At 43.3% G+C, this 26557-nt stretch overlaps 1 protein-coding gene across 2 annotated transcripts in view; it reads left to right on the top strand.

Moving 5' to 3' along the window:
- Positions 1 to 21445: 21445 nt before the first annotated feature.
- The window catches only part of nos1 (nitric oxide synthase 1 (neuronal)), a 35902-nt gene continuing 30790 nt past the window's right edge, over positions 21446 to 26557 (top strand). For both annotated transcript variants that reach the window (XM_053420803.1, XM_053420804.1), the window contains exons 1-2: positions 21446 to 21660; positions 24706 to 25524. In XM_053420803.1, coding sequence (XP_053276778.1) covers positions 24803 to 25524 — 722 coding nt within the window. In that variant the 5' untranslated portion in view covers positions 21446 to 21660; positions 24706 to 24802. The remainder of the gene's footprint in view (positions 21661 to 24705; positions 25525 to 26557) is intronic.

Raw genomic sequence — 26557 nt, 5'->3', positions numbered from 1 at the left:
TTTAATGGTTTATGCTTCCTATGAGGGAACCTGTTTCCATCCCATTCATGGACTGAGTGGAGCAGTGGTTCACCAATTCAGCCTCAGCTTCAACCTCCTTACAGTAAATCCCTTTAATTAATTTACAGTATAAACATCTGAGCCTTTGTTAAAGATGAAAAATGTGCCCCGTCACAACACTCCCCCCTTCGGGTCTAATACAGGCTCATAATTAAAGTTTTTAATAAATGACGTGAAATACACAAGTAATATAGAAAGAGTAATGGGCTTAATTAGATCAGAGGCAACAGGGAGGAATTACTTTCAGAGAAATCTGTTCAAACAGATAAAACCCAGAGATCTGATGTGATAGTATTAGTTTAGTCCTCAGTGAAGGAGCGAGCACGGTGACTGTGTGTGTGTGTGTGGCACACGATGTTAGGCCTGACTCACCGCTGGAAGACGAAGAGTTAGTGAGGGCACGGAGCAGAAAAATATAAAACCATAAATAAATAGACAGATTGATAAGAGCTCTACCTGCACAGTCCTCTTCCTCCTCCTCCTCTTCCTCCTCCTCCACCTCCACCTCTGAAGTCCAGCCTCAGCCACTGGAGTGTAACAAATCCACATGACCCAATCTCATGGAGGCTGGAGCCCATCAGAGCATGAATGTTTGGTTTCTGTCGAGTTTCTTGTTAAAACTTCTTACGGTTCGGCACGTTTCTTGTTACAGGAAATGCTAATGTAGAGAATAAAAATGAAAACAATAAGGGATGATTAAAATGGGTACAAACAACTTAGGTCCAGGTTCAATTATGTTGTCAATGAGCACTGGAAGCATAACTCCCAAACTGATCCCAAAGGAAATGACAGCATCACAGACACATGCTCATGTTCTTAAACTGTGCGGAGGTCATTTAAGTATTTATAGTTTCAGTGGGGGGGGGGTGAAACAACAAAACACTCGAGAATTTTCTAAAAGCAGATTCAGTTTAAAACATGAAGGAAACAAAGAAGGAATATAAAGCACATTTAAACAGAAAGATGAGGATTGCCTAAAAAGAAAATATATATATATATTTGTTTGTTTGTCTCGATGTTCGCATGTGACCTTTCAGTTGAAACCCTTCGATCTCTTCATGATGTTTTATTTCCAGTCACCATCTTCTATTTTATTACTTTCATTCATTTTTTTGATTGTTGTGTGTGAGCTGGTTATAAATGAAACAATCAAGAAACAACAATGTCGGTGATTAGACTTCAAATATGAACGCTGACATTACCTGTGGTCACATGACTGAAGAACCTTTTGGACATATTGAAATTTGGTGAAATGTGCTCTCCTGTTATTACCTCTTGTGGCCACAGGGGTCACTGTCCAGAAAACGTGACATTGGCTTTGCATTAAATTGGATTTGTACACTTAGGCCTACATGTAGTACATTTAGTTCACAACGTACTCACTGGTGTGGGGCGACAGGATCGCTTCATCTCAAATAAACACTATAATCACTATACATTTAAAATGTTAACTGTTGAGTGTCACATTGCTTTTGCTATTAGGATTTTTTATTTATTTACTTGGCCACTAGGACAAAATGGTCGCAAGTTAATCCTTGCCAGACTTTAATCAACTTTCCGAGTAAATCCAACAGACCCTTTATAAAGATGGACGACTTGACACCTCCCCAAAAGTGAAACCAAATCATATGGAACCCCCCCTCCCCCCCCCCCTCCCCCCTTGCCCCTGGTGGCTGTCTCCAGTGTAGGTTATAAACCTTGCCTCCTCCATGTTAGCAGATGGGAACTGAACTAAACTATTGAATAATATTGTTAGTAGTTTCTTTCACACTGATGTCCAAATGTTAAATTGTTGCTGTAAGATTGGTTTTAATTAGATATTTGATGCTATAAAAACAGCTGGAAACATCCGGATCAACAGCTGAGACTGACTTGTGATTGGACGAGTGTGTGTTTGGGTGGAGCCTCGATATTGAAGCTATGCACAGTGATCACTACTGCACTGTCTATGACTATAACCTGCGCCATCCAGCTGTGGCTGTTGCTCTCTCAATACACACGTGCAGCAGAGCAACAAGTGCAAACAAGTTCTTCTTCTGAACTTTAATGAGGTGTTTTGGGAAATGTGTGTAACCACTAAGTCATTTATGGCTGCAGGCGAGTTGAGTTATGTTACAGAGACACCAGGCAAATTCTGATCATTACACCGTGCATGTGAATACAATCCTGCTTCAATCATCACAGGCTAGTTCTGCCCTTTTGCAGGACTCTGGTTGGATTAAGGAGGCTAATTAGATCGCTTCATTGTTCACCTCACAAACACGATGTAGGTCCAGAGAAACACGCTCTGTATTCGTCTTTGAAATTAGCCCATTTGGAGCAGCGGGGGTAACTGGGCCACATAGCCTCACAGGACTGTGGGCTTCTCTTTATGCATTTAAAGACACCCACGTGGCTTATTATGCCAGGGATGTATCTCATTAGCGCAGGTTTTTTGGAAGGCAGAAAGAGAAAGACGTGCAGCGATAGATTTGCAATATATGGGGGGGGGGGGGGGGGGGGGGGGGGGCGGAGACGTGAAGGTTCAGCTTCAATGAGCCCAGAGCCGTGCCAGTGAGGAAACGCTTGTTAGGGCCTCGAGGCTAAGAAACAAGCTGGCAACACCTGTATGTGCATCGCAACAAATCCCACGCAGCCGTTGGCCCGATTCCGGGAGCAAATAAATTTAACACCAATGCTGGAAATACTGCAGCTATCAAATCAGGTGGACTTGTCTGAGGGACGAGTTACGAGCAGCCGGTTGTGATTCCACATCGTGCTCAAGAGCCAGCGAGTGGTTGACCGTCTGACAGCAGCTTCTCAAACCCACACTGGTTTGAACTGTACGTCCCCGAAATAAATCTTACATAATGGGCGAGGATGGCCGCTGTGACCCTGTCCTGCCCTCTAGCAGGCCCCCAGCCCGGCCCATCTGCCAGATCATGTGCAGCGACTCTGGCACTCAGACCCTTTTAGACCCGTTGTGGTTTTTCCTGGATGCAAAGTTTGTATTTCACGTCTCCACAGCATGTGTTGATGAATACTATGAATAATTTTTTACATCTTGAATTTGAACTTGGGCTATTTTTAGCCTGTGTCCCTTTCCTTCTTGCAGTGACGTCAAAGTCATTCGAGGATTTGTGATTGTTTGATGATCACTGTGTGTAATTGTTGCCATAATGCAGCAGGTTTTTAGACAATTCACTTATTTTGTAGATATGACCTGACAGGCCCTAAACAGTTTAGGCTATAATATCACATCTTCCCCAAAGCCCAAGCTTAGAAAGACAAATTCCTTACTTGTATCAAACTCTGCAATATATGCACGGAAAACGTCCAGTTGAGTGATATCCTATCTCTGAGTCCACAGAGTGAAACCAACAGTTCTATCAGTGTCTGTCAATGTTTTGTCTGTGCAATAATTTGAGTTTTTCTTGTTCTAGTGGCTCCTTCACAAATGCTCTTCTTCAGACTGAGGTTTCAGCTTCACTTAGCCGTTAGCTCGCTCACCATTGAACCTGCTTGTGTAACATTGTCTCTGTTGGAAACACAAACTCCACCAAAGAGCTTTAACTTCATTCAAGTGCCTTTGTCCTTGAAAACTCATCCAGTTTAGTTTGCATGTTTTCCAGCTGTTAGTTTATTTTCATGCATTTATCTCCAGATCCAGTTTGTCTCCTCACTGCTGCAAAATTAAACGAACACAATTTCGGGATGTGTTTTGAATTAGATTTCATGTGCTCTGCTTTGTTCAGTGTCTGTTAACAGTGTTGTTGTTGTCCTGCAGGACTGTGTGTGTGTGTGTGTCTGTGTGTGTTTGTTTGTGTGTCTGTTAAGATGGCTTCAAATTTAATGATGTCTCTGTTTTCCTTCCACCCCCCCCTTCCCGCTCTAGGCTGTAATGGAGCCATCGATGGGACCATGTCTTTGCATGAAGCTCGTCCTCAGCTCTGCTCACATCTGCCCTGCCACCCTCCCACCTACCCACCCACCCTCCTCTATTGCCCCATCTTGCTTCCACAACCTTCGCCTTTCCTGCTCCTCCGCTCCAGCTCTGACACACAGACACAAACACACACACACACACAAACACACACACAAGTTTCCCCCTAATGCCTGATTGGACCCTTTAGCGGTCAGTGGTGGCCCACGTTGCCAGAGTGGGCGACCGAGCACGCCGCAGACTTTCAAACAGAGAGGCCTTGCTATCTCCACTCTATGCCTGAAGCCCTTCCCCAAAATGACACCTTTGTCTTTTTTCTGTTGAGGAATTTTCAGCGCCACACACACGCCACCCTCCTTCATGTCGTGCTGCAACTCATCTCCAGCCTGCAAAACGTGTTCTTTGATACCATGAGTGTGCAACATGTCATTCTCAGCCTTGTAGCCCCGAAGACACATTCAGTCACAACAGCGCACACAACACTGTCTGTTCACGACGACATCTGGAGTGTGCAAGTTATGCAAAGGAGTCATTCCGAGATCGACACAGTCAGTACATCTTATAAGGATCCAAGCTAAATGACCCATGGTTTAAATTCTGTATTTGAAATATCAACCGTCAAGTTTATGTTTTTAATATTTCAGCAGTTTATCGACATTTACCTTTTTTGTTTTATCTCCAACTCAAACAAATTTGGACGATAAGTTTATGTTGGACGAGAAACCTGCAGAGACCACTGTGCTTCAAAATGTGTATTTCTATCAGTTTCATATTATTTACTCCTGCACCAATGTTTTATCCTTGCTATGATTTGTGCCTGTAACCAAAAATAGTCCAACACCACAACATGGACCTCTCCTAAAAACGAAAAAATGATATTATACCACAAACAGTTTTATTCACTCAAAACCATCACATGTTCACAAACCAGGAAAACAAAGTATATAAGCATCATTTCAAAAAGGCCACAGTCTGAACACCGTCTCACATTCAGCTGCAGAGACTTTCACATCTGCAAACTGCCGGCACATGATCACGACTGGTGGCCACTGAGCAGCAGCATCTGTGCAAGTCAGTAGGTTAAGTGCCTTGCTCGAGGGCATCTCATCAGCGGCAGGGATTATTAAGGAAGGAGTGACTTTTTATATTTTTGTGGCCCCCGATGATCCCGGGGGTTTTGAACCAGCTCCTTTTTGAGAAAACAAAGATATGAATCTCCATCTTTAAAACTGAAACAAAAGCTTTTTGTGATCTCACATCTACTTTCAAGTCAGAACAAAGCTCCTCATCTTTAGGCTCGAGCAGCTTGAGTCATCACTTAACGATGGCGAGGCAGCGAATGGAGTCGGAGCGAATCAAACCTCCCAAAGAGAGAATCTCAGATTTAATTGATTCTATTACAAGGTCGGCTAACTTAGAAATCAGCTCCTCCATTTGTCTAGACTGACAAATGAATCTCTTCTCAGTGAGTGATGAAAAATGGAAATACCTGAAGTGTTAAACTATTTCTATTGATATTTGAATCCCGTGGAATGAAAGTGAGTTCTTTCTTTACCTCTCAGGGGAATTTGCTTTTAAAATAATGAAATCTCCAGTTGACCACAGACGTTCTTGCATCACAGCCATTGACGCTGTCACAGCAAATGAATGACAGTCACTTAAAATACCAATAATTGGACAGATTATTGCTATGTGAGCATTTGTGGGAGTCAGTGAGATGATTATTCAGATTCATCCCCCACACGAGTAGATGTCTAATGGCATCAGGGCTGTGCAATTAGAACAAAGAAGACATATGGTTCAATACAAAAGGTTAAATAACTAATTAAAGTGCTGTTTAAATTGATTAACTGCCCTCACATTTTTAGGGCGTCGAAAAAAACAAATACACCGTCAACTTTAATAAGATTTAAATCATGTTTTGGTTTATTCAGGAGACACATCCTCCAATAACGTCTGATTTCCTAATCAAGGCAGATTATTAAACATCTCTGACGAGAGCTCTTGAAGCTTCGCTGAATTTCACGATGGGCTCCAGACGCAGCCTGAGAGTCACTCTTATGATTAGTCTGCCGCTGTCGAATAAACATCCACAACCGCAACTTGTGATTCAGCACGTCCCCGCTCTACCTCTGGTGAATATAAAAACCCAGTGGATCAGGCCGAAGCTCGGACACAGGAGATTAGACGAGCTCTGGTATGTCCTGCGTCCATTTGATACAATGGCGACTCCTAATGTGCTCACAATCATGGATTCATTACCGATAAAGTGAGCTGAGTACGTGTTTGATTACAGCAACAACGTCGTCTCACACTATCACAGCTCCGGTTAATAACGCCATTATTATTTGGGTTTATTTCAAACCCTTGTCCTGCCACTGCTCAAATTTAAAACCGACTCACGGCATTCTGAATATCCCGAGCTTCTCATTTGGAATAAACAGAGGTAAAGGTAAATAAATGGAAAGGTGACTCTGCTTTAAAACAGGCCCTTTGTATAAAAGCTGCAGGCAGAGCGCGCAGCACAAACAGAGGAGATGTTTGAGTTGCGTGCTCCGCCTGCAGCTCCACAGACTGTTTTCTTTTTAAACCTGCAGCAGACAAATCAACTGTCGCTCTTCACATGTGTTTCTGGCATTAAAGGATAAAACTGAAGACAGATTCTTTTCTGTTTCTGATTGTGGACAAATTCCCTGAAGTGATTGAAACAGACATTGTGTTAATCCCGACCGCTGGTTCCTACCAAACACACTAATCTTATTTATTTAATCATTTCCTTTTTAAGGCTTAATAACTTCCTGAACCAACTCAAGCAGCGTAAATTGTGTTGTGGATAATTCTCAGCACTGTGGGGATGAGTCAATACAAACATCAATGTTAATGGGAATTAAAAAAGAATGTGGCCCAAGTGCAAAGCTGCGGCTCATTGATGTGTTTTTAAAAGTTTCTGGACACCAGTACAGCACAGAGGAAAGTGTAGAAACATTTTTACTATATTGTTTCAGGCCTTTAATGACAGAATAGTAATTGGGAGAGAAAGTGAGAGAAGAACCGAGGTCGGTACCAAACCCGAGGCCACGGCCGGAGGACTCGAACCTCTGTATGCTAGAAGCTGAGAGACAGACAAATGCTGATGAACATACCTAACCCCAAAAGGATAATACAGTAATATGATAAGAGCTGTAGTATTAATTAGCTAAGAATGTACGATATGTGAGTAGATGGTCTTTACACAAACTCACACACAGTATGCTCTAAAACAACAGCCCTGCAATACCACTACCTACCACCAGAGAGGTGTTTGCGATATTTAGCCCACTATGGGGCCCGTATTGTAGCAATAGTATTTGTGAGTATGTGTAAAGAGTTGTGTAACTGTATCTCAAATGTGTAAAATAATCTGCGAATGCATGCTGAGATTTATGAATGTGTACAGGAATCTGCAAAAAGTGTATTTAAATTCTTACAAATCGAATTACGCACACACACAGATTCTGAATCCACATTTGCAGATTCCTGTGCACGTTCACAAATCTGGTTACACACACAAGGAGTGAGACACAGTTACACATTCACAGATAATGTTGTTACAATAGGCTGAGATCAGAGTCACACAGTTGAATGAACTCCTCTGAGAGAGTGTCAACAAAACTACATTTATTTCAGGTCTGTTTAATCCAACGTTAGTTTTAGCTGGTGAACCTGAATTGGTGTTATTTTATATTATTCTACTTTTATTCCTCATATATGCTTGTTGTGATTTGAAGGAAAGGAAGAAGACATCACACATGTAAATTAAACTAAATTGAAAGTTTTAAAAGTCCCCCCCCCCCCCCCCGCTCCAACACTTTGATTCAGTCGCTGAAGCTTCCTTAATGAGTGGACACCTGTTTCTCTGCCATGCATCCTAACCTTGTTACGTGCACTTGGCTCAAAGGCCTCTGTCGAGATCAAACACGGTGGCAGGACTTCAAAAAGAGGAGAAATAATAATGGAGAAAAACACACCACATACTTCAGATGAGCAGAAAGGCTGCACTCGACTGCGGGTCCCCTGTTCGCCCAATTCTCTCCAGCTCTTCAAAATATTCACAGGTGATACAGATACAGAGCCGCTCCGTGGACCCATGCAGATGAGACGGTAGAGAGGTGTTTATTCTCCTGCTGGGGAATATTTCACGGTTGAGGCCGGAGAGAACCATGTGACTTCTCCCGAAGGCTTTGATCTTTTAATGCCAGAAATTTGTGGGCGACCGATGTGGCTTTCATGTTAAATGTTCTCATCCGAGGGCGTCTTCACACCTGAAAGTCTCAATGGAGGTTCACATCTTTGTTCCCATCGGATCTGGTTAGTTTTGGTTTCACATTGTAATTCAAGGAGCAGACTAAAGACATACCTACCTCCTGCTGTCATCACCTACGATTGGCTGCGTCTAATCCGAACTCGACATCGATTGGTTCGTTGTCAGGCGAGCGTTTGATTCCAAGTGTCAGTTCTGCTCGTTCCTTTTCCGTTCTGTTTTATTTGAATGCCGTTTTAAGACGTGAACTTCTGGGTCTTAAACAGCTGGAGATCCGTTCACAGCATCACAGAAATCCTATCAAGACTATCAAACTGAGTCACTTTGACAACCGGAGATGTTTGTATTGTTTTCATTTATTTGCTTCCGCTGCGTGATGGAAACATCCTCGTCCCACCCACTGGGTCGCGGTGAATCCTCCAGAAACTCTCCTGCTGTTTTCTCACATGGTCTCACTTTTGATATCATCTTTCAGTGCATGTCTGAAAGAAACTTCATTAACACTAGCTCCAATGCACCAAACAAACGCCTCTTCATTCAAATATCAAAACCTACGAATTGCTTCTATTGTTTAATGCTGCCTCAACTTCCTGTCAGTGGTCGAAAAGTCTGTTTTCACACTAGAAACAAACAAACCCATGGTTCAGCTTGATTTCGGGCCGAGACTGCCTCTTTTGGTGTGACTGAACTTTGGTCTGTTGGTCCGAAGAACCTTTAACGACTATTATTTTGTTTTGATCATAAACTGAAAAGTCCAAAGGTCCAGACCCAACAAGGTAGACGTGAAAGTCTCTGCAGGAAATCAGCGGATGAAAAAAGCTGATATTTTCCAAACCCACTCCTCCAGACATCCACCATGAAATCCTGCTCAGTTTGACTGTTACACAAGGGAGCACAGTGAAAGGGCTTCTCACAGCAGTTTTCTCACCGTTTATTTGTTCCACGTTTTGCTCGGAGAACTTGTAAAAGGTGACTCTATCTCAAATGTCATCCAATCAAACTTGAGAATGTACAGAATGATGTCAAATACAAGCAGCTCTTCCTGCTCGCCACGAGCAGATTAGCCCAAACATACAGTATAACCTCCTTTCCTTTTTTTTGATTCCTGTCATGTTGCTGTGAGTCATCCTCTGAACCGACACCGTGCGCTGTACAGGAGAAGTACTTCCTGTCCCAGGGCTCATCCCTCTGTAAAACCATTTCAAATCCTTTTGCCTCATTCGTTGTTGTCATTTTCTACCCAAAATGCTTTGCTGCATCTTCTCCCCGTCCAGGTCCCTGAGTTTGATTTTGACAAATCCCACCTTCAACGTCATCATCCATCGTGATATTATCAAAAGCAACACGTGATGCTGTCCTTACTCGAAAGAGCATATCTGTCATTGAAGCTTGTAATGGATCTTCATTTGTATAATTTGTACAGTAAAAGTTTATAAAAAAGTTTTCTACCCTTCCAGAAATGATTTAGTTTCTGCCGTTCAACTGAATGTCGACGAATTACAATTTGCAGGCCTTGATATAAAGTTTGTGTTTTTTGTGCAACATTTGGGTTTGTTCTACTGTCCAGAAAAGAGGAAAAATTGTCAATAAAAAACTTTGAGTGATACTTTTGTGTTGTTTTTAATCCAAACTAGTGCAGTGTCGCTTCTACACCAGCCTGTTTTAAACTTTTACTGTGTTGATGCTCGACAATATACTGTCACTTTTTATTGAATTTAGAAAACTTTGTGTTCATCCTACCTGGTTTATCTGCAATCAACATTTTATAGTAAATTTTTTTCAAATAATGAAACTGTTCATATGTGTAGTTGATGGTTGATTTCAGGGGTCAATGAGGCAATCGACACAATCTTCAGACACAAGTTGACAAGTTTTCAAAGTAAAAGCTCTGTGATCCCGCTCAGTATAAAGCATTTTACTTTGAAGACAGATTGTTAAACTTGGGGGGGGTCACTTCACATGTGTCTGGTAGCCTCAATTTGATCCAGTGGCCGACCACCGCTGTAGTTTATCAGTAGAAGAAGAAATGTTCAGCCTCGTCCACAGACTCCATGTTTTACATCTTTGTGTCTGTGCAGAGATCAGATGTTTTAAAAAAAAAACACAAACAGCCTGACTCACATTTCCCCCCGAGACATCATTAATGTTGCTATTAATGCATCTAATGTTTCTTTGACATAAAATTCAGAAGCTCATTTATTATTCTCTTGATTTGACCAATTGAACTTATATGGTGATGTTCTATTCTTGCTCGTGGCAGTAATTTCAGGGATGGTACTGAGAGCTTTCTCCAAACCCAACGTGTGTGCGTGTGTAAGCATTTAAATCACCTGTTCAGTTTGCAATTTCAAAATCCATCCATTATCTGTCAGAATTCATTTGTGTTGCACTTTTCATACACGCAAAGAGAACCAGAATAAAAAGTAATAAAGATAAAGCCCCACTCCTCCACCCACCAGCCACCGACCTAAAGAGCAAAACAATATACACAGGAACCGAGGAAACTCTGTCTCAAATCAAATCAATATGAAACGAGGAAGCACCAGCAGATAACATGATGAAGATAAAATAATAAAAGAGATGTGAATAGAATGAAGGTTATCACAATAAAATACTAAAACATATGAGAAAGGATACAAATGAAATAAGCTAAAACCAGAGTTTAAAAAAAGAGTTGGGGGGAGTATGGGAATGTGAGTATGTCAAATATTGGATTAATACATCAAATTTAATAAAAAGATTAAAGCAGTCTATTGAAAGGTCGGTTGTTCAATCCCCGGCTCCTCCAGTCCACATGCCAAAGTGTCTTTGAGCCCTGATGGTCCTCGTTAATGTGACCTGCACGTCTCTGGACTGAGGGAGGAGGCTGGAGTGAGGAAACCCACGCAGAGACACAGGAGAACAAACCATCGCCACAGAGAGAGACTCTGGTCAAACACAGACAATACGTCTCCACTTCCTCCAGTTGTGTTGTTGTAATGAAGCTAAATCATTCCTGGATACAAGCGTCACCATCTTCTGACGTGCTCTGGAGCCAGAGTCTGCACAGGACCGATCGAGGGATGGAGGTCCCACCGATACGTTCCCTCAACCAATCAGAAGACGGCCTCATCCGTCAATCATCTCGTGGACACTTCATAAAATGACAGAAACCTTCCTGGAAGAAAAAGATTTGACTTTTAAGTTTGATCCATGTCCCATACATTAACATAGAGGAGGTTATTCACCATCTTTATCTATAATCTTTGATTCGAACTCAGAACCTTCTTGCTGTGAGGCGACAGCGATAACCGCTGTGCCACTGTGCCGTTTTCTGTGTGTTTCCCTTTCGGGCTGGATGGCAGTCGGTGTGATGTGCTGCCACCGTCGTGATGACTGCTGTCCGGACAGGAAACGCAGTCATCACGATTACGTGGCTGGCACTAACCGTGTCGGCTGGAGATGCGTCCTGGCTCATGAACCTCGCCGCTGGATGCAGCCGGTGGAATCTCAGTCCTCGGAGAGAGGAAGCAAATCACCGGACATAAAATGAAATGGTTTCTGCCTCGTCTTAATTTGACATAAGTAAACATCCATTTGCCTCTGATCACCGGCAGCTGATGGCTCCGGCTGAAAGCGATGCGGAGGTTCAGTTTCTGTGGTGAAAGCCTTTCATCTGGTTTTTTTCTCCTGGAGAATAGAAATACAGAGTAAAGACCATGTGGAAGAGCGTGAGAGCACTTTAGAGATCTGTGCATTGTGTGTGATCTGCAGAGGATATGAATCAGTGAGAAGATCTTTTATCTGAAGTATATTTCATCTGCTTCAGTCGCTGAAGAGAAAAACCTCCGGGTGTGAAAGCTGAAGGCAGCGACCTTGCTGGATTCATGTAATCACACTTTTTCTCTTTCTATCACTCTTTGTCTCTTTTCACGTCTTCTGTGGACATTTCATCACCATTTAAACTGACAGCTGAATGGACTCGTAAGCACTGAAACTCTCCTCTGCAACATCCAATGGAAACCAGTATAGGAGATGGAAGCAGTTGCTGTTTTTCTCAGCCGATAAAACGAGTGCTGTTTTTCTCTATATGATCAAACACAAGTGTGAAAGTGTTTTTGTTTTGGATTAACTGAGGTTTAAAAATTCAAAGAGCAGATAAAAGACGAAACCAGCAGCTCCTAATCCAGCCCCTCGTTCCCGCTGGTTTTCTGTCCTACCACACACACACACACACACTCACACACACTCACACACACACACACACACACACACACACTTCATTACAGTTAATGACAGTTATTAGCACTTATTTGAATTCACCTTGCGTTTTAACCTTGTGCACATCAATCCTTGATGAGACGGTTCCAGTGAAATCCAGCAGGACGTCGGGGCTGGAATCCACCGATACAGGAAAATCACATGTTTATTTTACCCCAGTAAAAACAAACAGCATCATCCTTGTTTTAAAATTAAACAACAGGTCGAAGAAATATTTTTGAAATATATCAAATGAGATGTTACATAGTGAATCAATGATTAAATTCAATTAAAGCTATGAATAAATGCGTCTATTTGATGCAGATGCAAAGTAAACACGAGAGAAAAGAATATTTAAATATCATAAAATGGGGATGAAGCTCTGACTGACATTAAAAGAACTTTGAAAACAGTAGGAGCAGTTGAGACATGACAATAAATTCTCACTGAGCCTGGAACTGATTATAACAGCAAATATTTATCTGTATTTTATAACATAAAGTGTCCACATTAGGACACAATCGAGGGGAGCGGGGGTGCTAAAACGTTGGCCGGGGGGGGGGGGGGGATGGGGGGGGTGGGGGGTGGGAGCGTCCCAGCGCCAGCCATCAAGACGTGAAATTCAAAGTATGATGATAATGTGAAGCATCCACTGGATGGTGGGCATTAAACCAGTTCACATCATCCCCAGTCATTTGCTCTTGTTGTTGCTTTTCCCTACAGAAATCTTTGTTAAAAGTTCGCAGGAGCCGTTATCTTCTTCTGCTGTGACCACATTCATTCTCTGAAGAGCATCACACAGCTGAGCAGGAGGCGTGCCCCCGCTTGTTTGGGTGAAGTTGTCGTGAAAATAGAAACTCATTTAAAGTTCCACAGATCGATGGCACCGACGGACTCGTTTGCCAACCGATGAATTTTAAATAGTTCGCCACTCCCATGGAACCCATTGTTGTGTTTCATTTGCATTCAGGGGGCGGGGGCGGGGGGAGGGGGAGGGGGAGGGGGAGTCATTCTAGCATTTAATGCAGTTAAGTTCATAATGTCCAACAGGAGAAATTGGCCTCGTGTGGATTGTAACACGTCTGGTCATCACGGCCCCGGACCTCAGGAGGACAGTTTTAAAAGAAGGCTGAAGAGCAGGGGAGCACCTTGATGTCCACAGTCATCAGAGACCACAGTGGGAGGCGGCTTCCTTCATCAACTTTCATCATGTCCGGCGTCTGGAAACAGGATTTCACAGTCTTTGCTCAGACTATTGCTTTTTGGAGTTTGTGAAGAAACACTTTGAAGGGCTCCACGGGGCTGACTTCATGTCAGTGGAACAAAGGCTCCTTGTAACACAGACATGTTACCTGTTCCTTCAGTGGAAATCTAAAGAGGAAGTTGGCATCCAAGTTGTTGATGTAAAGATCTTGACACAGTTTCGACACCTGCGGCACAAAGTTGTTGGTTCACTTACACAAACAGATGGATTACCGTCATGTCGAAAGTGTCAGCGCCCAATGTCAGTGTTTTCATAAGGAATACAGATGGTGGTTTATTGGATAACAAACTCAAACATTGAAATTCCACTTTCTTTTCTTTTGTTTGACACACTTAAAGAGAAAGAGTCAGTGTTGATGGGTGACATGTGACAGGTTCCCCTGCTCATCACTGATGTAATCACACCCATGTCACCCGCTCAACTTCAGGTCTGGGGAAGGTTAACGAGGCTGCGATTAAATCATTTCCAGCCATTATTCTAAGAGTGGCTTTAAGTTTTCATCCAAAGGGGAATTCTGCAGCGTAAAAAACGGTTAATATCATATTTAACAGCTTTTGTTCCAGTTGCAGCTTGAGATTCTTTTCTTGAAATTCTTATCCAGCTCTGGACTCACATAATACAAATCTTCAGAAATGTCATGAGGAAGAGAGTAAAGTAACTTGATATGGTTTTGGATACCACACTGAAAACTCCTTCCACCCACGAGCACTTTGGGGCTGAAGCCACCGGGCGACTCTTATCGTCCTCACCAGTCTGTTGTGAGGCTCTGGAACCAGAAATCAAGCTCATCATGGCTCCTTAATGATTTTGCACGTGACCTTGACAGAGTGCAAACGGCACATTTACATGTGCAGCGGTGCCCTTGGCTCTTTTCCGTCCTCAGTCTCGGGCGGTGCAGCTTTGATCCTTTTTAGCTGCGCTCAACTTGTTCGTTAACACTCGACCTCAGTGCCAACAGAGAGTGGGCGGTTTCTTTTCAAGTGAGAGATTTTTTGCATGAAATCCCACGGCTGTGCTCTCTGGCTCTCACCGGCCTCACTGGTTCTTTCACAGATTTTCCCTCTCACCCAGCAGCAACATGGGAACCCGCCCTGATGTTTAGTTTGGGATCAGATCAAAAGCAACACACACACTCTCTCTCCACATCGGAGCTGGTGGGAAAGTGCCGGCTCGGTCGTGCATTTATTCGGTCCTCCTCAGGTTTTTGTTATCACCAGTTCGGCTGCGTTGCTCACTTCATTTTAAATTCCCGATCAGTGAAAACCTCTAACCCTCACGCTGAGGAGGAAATACATTTCAAATCCTGCGTGAGAGCTAGATTCCTCTTTCGTCTTCTGGGAGGTGAATCTTGTTGAGACCTGCACAAACGACTTTTTCTGGGAATTAACCGTTAATTAGTTGGAAGATGCTCATTAATATAATATTTGACACCTTAAATTCATGCACATGATTTTAAATTTGATGAGGAAATCAGGCAAATTCAATTTCCTGATCACCCCTGAAGGTAAATCTGTATTGGTATTCAAAACCTGCCCATCACTCCTGCCCATCATGTCAGGCGTGTAAAGTGATATTTTACAGCGTCCTGTTGGAAGTGGAACCTCGGGGAACATGAGTGTCAGGTTTGATGGATTAGTTTTTTCGGAGCTGAATAGTTCAGCCTCTGCTCGGAGAACACACGTATTTGCCTGAAAATGCTTCTTCTAGCAGCTGGCGTGTACCACAGCTGGTGTCCAATAATAACCCGTGGAACATAAAGCACTGATTAAATATATGAACAAAGGAAGCCTTTCAAAAAGAGACAATTTAAAGTTTAAAATTGGCAGTTTCATGCAGCAACCTTTTTAGGAATTCAGGATATTTCCGCTGGTCATCTGGAACCACTTTTATATCCTCATTATTATATTTTATTACATTCATGGTTTTGGTCGACAATAATACAACCTACACACGTCACACTTATTTTTACATGTTTCCCCAAAATACAAACAAAAGCACAAAAGGTTCAAATCAGGGAAAACACTTCATGTTCTTGTTCTATTTTTGTCATCTTCTCTTTGCACTCTAAAATAAAATGAAGAGACCAAAGTCACTAAGGTGAGTGTGTGTGTGTGTGTGTGTGTGTGTGTGTGTGTGTGTGTGTGTGTGTGTGTGTGTGTGTGTGTGCTACTGCTCCAAAGAAGGAAAGAAAGAAAACAACTAAAAGATAGACACAACATTATTCCATATCGGAATAGTTAGATTCAAACGTACACATTTCAGGACAAATATTCTATCAGAGGCTCAGAATTAGATAGATAGATAGATGGATACTTTATTAATCCCGTGGAAAATTTAGGTCATCTAGAAGCTTATACACTTAACCAACATACATACATAAAACATGAATACATAGTTAGAACATTGCAGATGCAGGTGCATGACTGGGTCTGACCCTATGCTACAGAAAGCAATGATGTGATTGTGTCAGTGTCTAGTACAAAAGTGTCCTTGTGCTGCTGGAGTGGATTATTACAAAAAGATAACTATATAAATCTAAAAACAACAATATATATATATAAATATATAAGAATATGAAGTGGTAAAAGGTAAAAGTCTGTGCATGGGGCTAGTAGAGCCAGTAAAGGGATGTTATATGATGAGATGAGAAGAGTCCTCAAACCTTCTCCTGATCAGTCTGGATTTTGTCAGTCAAAGTTTGATGCTTTACTTGTAAACATGTGTAAAAGCAGAAACTCAGGCCGACTCTAAAATTACCGTGCGTCTCGGAAATCGGGGAAAAAATCTCCAAACTCGTTTTAGCGCGACTGCTCCGGCCAGATTGACGCACGTGAACTGGAAATGGTGCATCAGCTGCTGAACACTTAGAGCTATTCCTGACCAGCCCCTGCAGCCAGTTGTTTGAGGGGGGGGGGGGGAAGCAGCTCACAGCTAAATGACGGGATTGGTTAAAAAAAAGCAGATATACTGTACATCGAAGAAGCCATCTGTCCTTTCAGTCTCTTTTGTCTTGTAATGCAATCTATCACTGATAACACACACGGGAGTGAAGGATGGAGAGAGAGAGGTACATCAGCCTCGAGCCTCGAACCTGGCAAGGAAAAAAAAAAAAAATTGAATAAAGTCATGATTTCTATTACATCTCCAAGCGGAGGAGTGGTCGTACGTCTCAGACTGACAGATGCAAAACTGAGTGGAGCGGCAGACACACGTTCTTCTATTCCTGTGTTTCCTGTCCTTAAACTGCCGTCTTCTGGAGTTCTGCCTTAGTCCCTGTCTCGCAGTGACGGACGGAGAAGAGAGAGAGAGAGAGAGAGTCGCAGGGACGTCGTAAAGATAATGGAAAAGTAGATGAAAACCAATAACTGAGACATTAGAATCTCGACGGAGGGAGAAGTTGCACAGAATGAGAAATGAGTGGAAGAAACAGGTCGAGGAGAAGAAGGAGAAGAAGGAGGAGGAGAAAGATGAAGAGAAGAGGAGAGGGAACTTAAACAAGAGGACAACCCCCCCCCCCCCCCCCCCCCCCCCCCCAAGAAAAGTTCAATGTAGTTGTAGATGTCACAAAAACTAATTGTTATATTAATAATAACATAGTATTTAAAAATCATGGAAAACAGAATAATATTTTTATAACTGTCTATAAGTGGATGGTTCAGCATCAGCATCGGAAATGCCTCCAATACTTCAGAAAACTCCGGGCGAGTACAAAACGTATACTTACCAATCTGATACCACGTTTTTAAAGTTTCTTTTCTAGGAATTCAATATTTCTTCACTGCTCGAAAACAGCAGTTACGCTGCACTGCCACTGAAAGTATCTGTTTCTAGAGAAACGTTGAGCTGTGAACTTCAGATTCAAGCTTCAAAAGGAAGTCACTGTTGTGTATTAATATGTATTTATGTGTGTTATTGTTCAGTTATGAAGTTGAACTAGACAATAAAAGAAGTTCTGTGTTATTCATCCACTGTGTGTATTTGCTTCTCAGGGTTTAACCTGAGCTGGGCAGTTGACACCTGTTGAAATAATATTTTGTTTTAAATGCACTGGTATCTGATATTTAATCATAGTTGCCAGAGGAACAAAAGACAGGGCACACCGTGAAGATGATTTATTAGGAGAGTTGAGATGGTGATTGAACATGTTCTGTATCTAAGCCATGACACCTGAATCGACACGTTCCCGATATGAGTTATGGAGAACGTGTGTTCGGCAGGAGTAAAGAAATACAGTCGTGCTCACAAAACATGTTGTGTAGCCACAAAAGCACACACATGCACACACATGCACTGTTTCTTTGCTCCCATGTGCAATAAATGGTCAAATAAGACAAAGGGAAGATGCAGGAAAAGAAGCCGATGTGATCTGGACCAGTCTTAACTCGCAGCCTCGTGTGACGTCACGGGGCTAAGCAGGGGCTTTGCACAGTGATCCTCATGGTGTGTGGCTTTATGAGAGGGCAGATGGTAGCACTCAAGCAGGAAGTGATTGACATAATGACATGGCCGACTGCAGAATGTGTGTGTGTGTGTGTGCGTGCGTGTGTGTGTTTCCAAAGATACGTCCCTAATAAAGTGGATTCAGCGAAATCTTCTTTTTTTTCTTCTACTCGTCTGTGTGTACGTGCATGAGGGGGACATCCAGGAACTGTTACGTGTGCATGTGGACGCACTGGGAGTCAGAGGATGGAGGATTTAAACCGTCTGACTCTCAGGTTGTGTTTATCGATGCGTTTGTGCAACCGGGGGTCGGGAATCGAACAACCTGCGGAGGAGACACGAGCAGGGAGACCTCAAAGATTCACAAATATCTTTCTTGTTTTCAGCATCTTCTAGTTTCCTGTGTTTTTCTGTTCGTTTCACTTTTTCTTATCTTATCTCGCTCCTGTATTCTGTTGGGGTTCACCTGCCCACCTCAACTCTGATGACCCCCCCCCGGCAACACCTTCAGGGGATCCCTTCAAAATGAATCAAAATGGTCACTTGGACTCAGGGATTAACTTAATCCCAAATCAGCCCAAAGGTCACAAAGCAGGTTTTTGGCCTCTTGATATCATATCTGGAGTCCACCTCTACAGATTGTTTTCATGGAGACCGCAAATTACTATTGAGGCAACATGTGGGGAACAGGCTGAGGGAGTAAAACTGGAATCTGGTCCGAATAATACTTGTTGTTCAAAGTTGTTCAACATTAGTGATATTTGCTTTGCACCTGCCGTCTTAGATTAATATGATCTTTATGCTACAATATTGAATATTTGTCAGCAGAGCCTCAAACTGATTATTTCATAAATAAGCACAAATTATTATATTTTATACACACGAGAATCAAGTACATCATATCAAGTAAAGCGTCATACAGGTGATTTTATGATGAAGAGAAAAAGTAGGAGAACGATCAGGAATATTGAAAAAACAACTGTTTATGAAGCCAATTAGGAGGTTTTGTCTTTTTAATTAGATTGAAAAGTTGAAGAAATACAACAAGGATCTTTATGGACCTTATTATCATTTGTTTTTTAATGTTTTAGCTTTCATCAGTGACAAAGGCTGCTACGGATGTTCACCTCATGGTCGCCTGAACACGGGGTCAGCGCCTCGTCCAATGAGCAACAAGCGAGATGACACAGACAAAGTAAAAAAAAGAAAAGTTAAGTATACTTTATAAAGTATCATAGGGAGATGTGAGAGGGAGGGGGGTGTTACAGGACAGGGGGAGTGTCTTTTCTGGCACCGAGATATGATCTGATAATAACAGTTTCCCTGAAAAAACACACACACACACACACACACACACACACACACACACACACACACGCACACACACACACACGCACACAAACTGAGCACCAGCTGGTTATGCCAGAAGTTCCTCTGAGTTAAAAGATAGTTTTTCTCTTTCTGAACAAGGTAAAACTGCCTCCTCACTGTTGGAGCTGTTGGATTTCCCTGTGATAACTTCTGGTTTCTTTACTAAAGTGCTTTGAAATGATAAATATATCTCTATTGTGATTTGGTGCTATTCAAATCAAATTGAATTGAACAGAGAATCCTCGGTTTTGCATTCAGCTTTAGAATAAATGAGTTCACATAGTAACTTATGGCTCGTTTCTAATAAGTAGTGACGTCCAGAGCAGAAATATTATTAGATATTATTGTGGGGAAAGGGTTCTGACGTTCTTAAGATCTTGAAAAAACACACACACACACACACGTACACACACACACACACACACTAGGTGAGATTATAAAATCCTGCTGAGGTTGCTTTTCCCTGCATCTATCACAAAAGACAAGTCTGAAGATGTTTGTTCCCTCCACAGTCACCAGGTGTTTTTCTTGTTGTGTGAACTCATGTTTTCTCTATAACATCATGTGGCCTCGACCTTAAAGTACCTGGACATAAAAAATAATTGAATTCAAAGTCTTAAATTATCTTTACGGGTCCTCCCTCTCTGCTTTGGGTCAGCTGACGTCAACTCATGTGCACACACACACACACACACACACACACACACACACACACACACACACACACACACACACACACACACACTACTGACATATCTTCTCTCTACACTCTATATTGTAGATAGTTACATCTCTTTATTATAAACTTTTAAGATTTTACTTTGCAGTTTGCTGCAGTTGTTTTATTTGATGCTGAAGCTTTAAGGATAGTGTCACCACCGACTGGTTCTCTGCTGCTGTAACTTCAGATTTAAAAACTTGGTCACTTCCTTCTATATCTTTCTATCAATTTCCTTAAAGTTACCTCATCATTTGACCGTTCTAATCATTCTATATTTCTTTTATAAAGTGTTTTACCTGGGTTTGGTCTTTTCAAAGTCAACTTTATTGTCAATTATTCCATACATAACAGAACACATAAGTATTTTTATATATTAAGTATTCAAAATATAGTACAACAAATTGTGTCAAAAAACACAGTGGATAGGATGAGCAATCGTAATAGTGCAAAATGGATAGAGAGTTTAAAAATACTTAAAATACTCACTAGTTGTAGTATAATTGAAGCATTTACAGTGGGAACAAAAAGTTGAATTTATAACAAAAAGTCAGAGGTGCATGATCCTTGAGTAAACTGAGGGTTAAACCCAGTAGATAACAGGTCTTTTGTTTTGATTCTATTTGTGTTGAGCTTAAAGATGGTTTTCTAAAAACAAGTGAAAGCCCCCCCCCCCCCTGTCTCTCAGTCTGTCTCTCAGCTGCAGATCCCTGCTCACATCTTTATCCTCTCATTAATCCGACTTTACCGCAAGTTCAAGAAAGATCACGACCAGGAGGAAACCTCTGTGCTGAGGCGCTGACACACCTTCTCCTCTTCTGCCTCCAGCCCAGGGCTCCAGGGGCGTGTGTGTGTGTGTGAGTGTGTGTGTGTGTGTGTGTGTGTGTGTGTGTGTGAGTGTGTGTGTGTGTGTGTGTGTGTGTGTGTGTGTGTGTGTGTGTGTGTGGATGATGCGCGCAGAGCCAGGCGCGCTGCATGCTGAGTGATGACGATATACCTACATAACTACCCCCCCCCCACACACACCCCCCCCCCCCCCCCCCCCCCTCCCCAGCTCGTCACAGTGGCCCCCGTTGCTCTGTATTTATACGGCGCCCCGGTGCGCGCAACGGCACAAGCGTGCCTCGTCTCCAGAGAGGCAGAGCGCGTCGCTGCGACTTGGAGACGTTTTGGTTTTGTCCTCCCTCTGTGGATGAGAGAGAGAGAGAGAGAGAGAGAGAGAGAGAGAGAGAGAGAGAGAGAGAGAGAGAGAGACGTGCAGCCGCCGCCGAGGAGCAGGACACGGACTTTTTATCCCAAGTTCACGGCAGCAGGTCGTGGAGACAGCGACCTGCTTCTCAGGGGGGGTGAGTTCCACTGCATCTTAGTTGTTGTGTTTGTGTGTTTGTGTGTTTGTGTTGGGGAATCAAGCTGCGCGTTCCGCTGGAGGATGAGGAGAGGAGCTGGAGCAGAGGATGGAGGGATGGAGGGATGGAGGGATGGAGGACGCATCCCTTAAGTGAACCTGTGGCCTCACTGATGATTTTGTTTTTATTGCAATTGTTCCCAAACAAAGTGTCTCCAGAACTTGTTGCTCCGGGAGAAATCCGTTCGTTTCCTTCTCGATGGGAACATCTTGTGCGTTTGTGTCGATTGCACTGACGCGTGTGAGGAGAGCCGAGCCACATGAATCCAAACTGGGCTTCATGCAGGTTCTGTTCGATCTTGAATATTCTCTATGAGTAGACGTGGTCAGAGCTTACATTTTGCACTTTGCATTTTGCTGTAAGTATACCTTGCTCTCTGATTATTGGGTAACTGCCTGTGTCTCAGTGGCAAGGCAGTAATTCTGCAGCTGCTCATCTGTTCTGTTTGAACTTGTCTTGACAGCAAAACATCTGACCTCCTTCTGGCTTTGTTTTGTAACTGTTGCATGATGATGATGTTGATGATAATGATATCAGACATATGTTAAAACTCCTGGTCATTTATTGAATGCACGACCTGTCAGTTGATCCAAGAAATGCTGTTCCTCCCTCATGATCGCCCCTAAACCGTTTATACCCTCCTGTGCATTTAAATTGAAATTAAGTGCAGGTTTTGCTGATTATTCTTATTATATTAAGATCTATCAGTTGAAACAATATTACCTGGCCCCCCAGGTGGCCCCTGACATCTGGGGGGGCCCCTGCAGATGAGATACTGTATATTTTAAATGGCTTAAAGTAAATAACTCTGAATCGTGACATTATTTGAAGAGTAGATACATTTTTTTTATGTCAGAATCTATAATTAATCATGAGGATTAAACTATAGTTGCTTTATTGATATTCATTAACATATAAAAGAGACTCGTCTGACCCAAACCAGTAAGAGCAGCTTTCTCAAAGAATAAAAAACCTCCGTGTTCCGGGCATATTCTCATCAATATTCACGTCCGCCATTGATCATTTCTTAACTATGCTGCAGCTTCAGAGAGAGAGAGAGAGAGGATCGAAGGGCGTGTTTAAGTGATTCCTGTGCTCCAGGGCAGATCAGTTCACTTCTGACTGACCTGACTCACTCTCATGCAAAGTATCATCGCCGGGGAGATTAAAAAAAGAACATTGACATCTCATTATAGTCTCTCTCTCTCTCTCTCTCTCCCACTGTTCTCTGGAAACAAGTCACTTTCACATGTTCCCACGAGCCTCCCTGTGATTTCTGACCGTGGTGAAGAGTTATCAAACCACTGAACTGTTGCAAAGCAGCAGCGACCACAGGCTGCTGTGGAGGCAGAGCGCTGACCTTGGTGGTGAATGCCCCCCCCCCCCCCCCCCCCCCGTTATAGAGCTGCGTGCTTGTCCTCCTATACCGACTGCCAGCACGCGCACGCTGCTGCTTCACATCTTTCTCTCCTTTAACGTGGTGCGTAGACCACCCACGCTGCCAGATGCAGAGAGATTTCTAGATAACAACTCGTTCATTGCTGCTTTGCATCAGATGGAGTAAAAAGGCATTAGAGCAGCGTCTGAGCGACGTGGGAGGAAAGTGTCTTTTTGTTCCTAAAGTTCATTTCCAGGGCAGAGACGATGGTGCACAGAGTGAAACAATAGGACCGAAGAGGCGGAGGGATCGGCCTTGATTTGTTCTTTCCTGAAAAGTTTCGTTTTTGTGATTACGCTCAAGTAAACATGTATTTGCATGTAGAGGTTTGAAGAGGCTTTGAATTCATGGAATTTGAATTGACACGTTCTGGGCTACAGTGTCAGCTCCGTTACACGTGAACCTTTCTGTCTGAACGCAACACCAATGAAACTGGGGATTTTCTAAGGTTGCTGTTGCACAAGCAGACGGATCATTCCACCCAGAGCTGGCTGCTAATGGAGGAAAACAAAACCCAATATTTTCACGTGTCCTTCTCTCTGCAGGGTCAGAGGAAACATCCATTACTTACAAATCTCAGCATGATAAAGGAAACATATTCAGAACAGATTCTGTCGATGGCATTAGGCTCAATTACTGGATCCCTATCATTAATTAACATTTTAACGGAAAACAAGATAAGATAAGATTCGAGTCGAAGCAGGCCTCAGTAGAAGTACTAATAAGTAAGTAAAACTTGCAGTATAAATGCAAGAAGATATACAAATATTAGTAGAATATGATTAATATACAATCTACACAGAATAATAACCCTGTGAGCAGAATGAAATGGATGAGCATGAGCCGTTGAATTCCACAGACAGATATGAGAAGTTTATACTGTTGGATATTTGAAGCTTTAGAGTCAGTGTCACTCAGTCAAAACTCATACGTCAGCCAAGGCCCAACAATCCACATTTATATTTATTAGATCTGGATTTGTTTATTGCATCCGCACCAAAATTGTTAAACACTCATATCATCAAGATCCCGGAATTATTCCCAGGAAGAAAGTGTTCTAACTAATGTTTGAATCCGGATCTGCACAAAGATTTGAACCACACACACAAAACCAACCAAATGGACATGGGTGAAATAATCACCTCAATTATGTTAATTACATTCTGCTCGTTAAAAAGTCCAATATTTGCCCCTGAAATGTAAAAGATCCCAGAACAAGAACCTGCTGGTTTCGTGCAGCTGAGCCAATATTTGCCTTTAAGAACGCGACTCTACACCGGAATGAGAATGTTGAGAATCACACACGTTGGTCTGATTAGTCGGATAATAGATTTTTTATGTCCGTGAGGTTATTCCTGCTTCTGTGGCTCAACAGGACTTAATGATCTGTGAGATATTACCTTCTGAAAACACTTCTGCTTTAACGACTCACAAACCGTCCTGGACACACTGGAAATCATGCAGACAAAGTAATTGCCTCTGAAACTAATATAACTTCTGTTCCCCCCCCCCCCCCCCCTTCTCTTTCTCTCTCTGTTGCATTTCAGAAACATCCCTGAGAGCGCACGCACACTCACAGAGAAGCACACACACACACGCACACACACACACACACACACACGGCAGTAATCTCACACAGGCAACATGCAGGAGTCTGAGCCCACGGTGTGCCAGCTGCAGCCCAACATCATCTCAGTGCGTCTCTTCAAGAGGAAGGTCGGCGGTCTGGGCTTCCTGGTGAAGCAGAGGGTCTCCAAGCCGCCGGTCATCGTGTCGGACCTGATCCGGGGGGGCGCGGCGGAGGAGTGCGGCCTGGTGCAGGTGGGCGACATCGTCCTGGCCGTCAACAACAGGCCCCTGGTGGACCTGTCCTACGAGCGGGCCCTGGAGACGCTGAAGAACGTGTCCCCCGAGAGCCACGCCGTGCTCATCCTGCGCGGGCCCGAGGGCTTCACCACCCACCTGGAGACCACCCTGTGTGGAGAAGGCCGCCAGCGCACGGTGAGGGTGACGCGCCCGGCCTTCCCGGCCTCAAAGTCCTACGAGCACTGCTCCCCCCTCAGCCCCTTCAGCCCCGGGCAGCAGCAGCAGGTCAACAAGGAGCCCCAGCTCAGGGCCATAGAGAACCTGTCCTCTCCCTCCATCACCCAGTCCTTCCTGCAGAGGGGAGGCCTGCAGGCCCAGGACCCCCTGCTGATGAGGGACGGGGGCCGCGGGGGCCTCCTGTGCAACGGGATGGAGGAGAACAACGAGCTGCTGAAGGAGATCGAACCCGTGCTGCGCCTCATCAGGAACAGCAAAAAGGAGATCAATGGAGAGGGCCAGAGGAATGCAGGGAGGAGGGACGCCGAGATTCAAGTGGCCTGGTAATGTGTGATGTGATAGCACCTTATTGATCCCTGAGCCACAGTGTCTCCCTGCTTGTTTCTGGTAAGAATTAGAGCGAGCGGGGCTGAAGGACTCTTCAAGAAGGTGGTTGTTGCCTGGTTCTCTGATTGGGCCACAGTCCCTGAACTCCACCACCCAGCTGTGTTGCACTTACTGCTACACACTCTCATTCAGGCTCTCATTCACCTGATGTGACTCAGTGTGTGAGTAAGTACCCTGAGCCAAGTAAGTACTGTCTGCTCCCTCGCCAACCTCAGTTAAGACGACAACATTCGTCTTGACCGTTTCAGCAGCTGGAACATCTGCTTCAAGTGCTGCAGGCTGTACATTCAATTACATACTATTAGTATAATGTGCATTATTATCACTTTAAATTGTAAGGTCACAACAACAAGACCATAACAGACAGAAACCCAACATATAGTGATTAACCACTAGCTTCTTATAAACATCCTTTAACAAATACTACGATCGCCTTTGAACAATTTTCCATTCTTTAAATTAAACGTCCTGTATTGTCTCATTTTATCTACCACAGAAAGTTTTGATATTTATATATTTGAGGACATGAGGACAGGAGAATCATCAGAGACAGATCAGATCCCACTGTTACACAAAGCTTATCACGTCCCTGTGTGTTAATCGCTTTTAAAGAGAACAAATCTTTTCTTCTGAAGAGCAGCTGCAGGGTTATTATGTATATTTAACCCATCTTCTTGTATTCAGATTCAAAGTGAGATTGATTTCTGTCAGTTTTAAGTGTTCGCTCTGCAGAAGTTCTTCATGAGGCCGCTCAGTCTGAGCCGATACTCCCTCACAGTGCACTGCTGGTATCGGCGTCTCGGTTATCTGCCATTGTGCCCCCCCGACCGATTGAAATCAGATTGAGGCGACACCCTCTCCTGAATCGATACCTCATTCTTGACCACTCCGGCCCATCCTCATCTCTCTCATAAGGACTCTGAGTGATTCACTGCTTTCTAATGACGCACAGGCTCAGATTTAAAAAAA

The sequence above is a fragment of the Pleuronectes platessa genome, chromosome 4, assembly GCF_947347685.1.
Source record: "Pleuronectes platessa chromosome 4, fPlePla1.1, whole genome shotgun sequence".
NCBI classification, from domain to species: domain Eukaryota; kingdom Metazoa; phylum Chordata; class Actinopteri; order Pleuronectiformes; family Pleuronectidae; genus Pleuronectes; species Pleuronectes platessa.
Note: the sequence above shows the minus strand (reverse complement) of the source record. Positions and strands in the feature narration are given on the sequence as shown.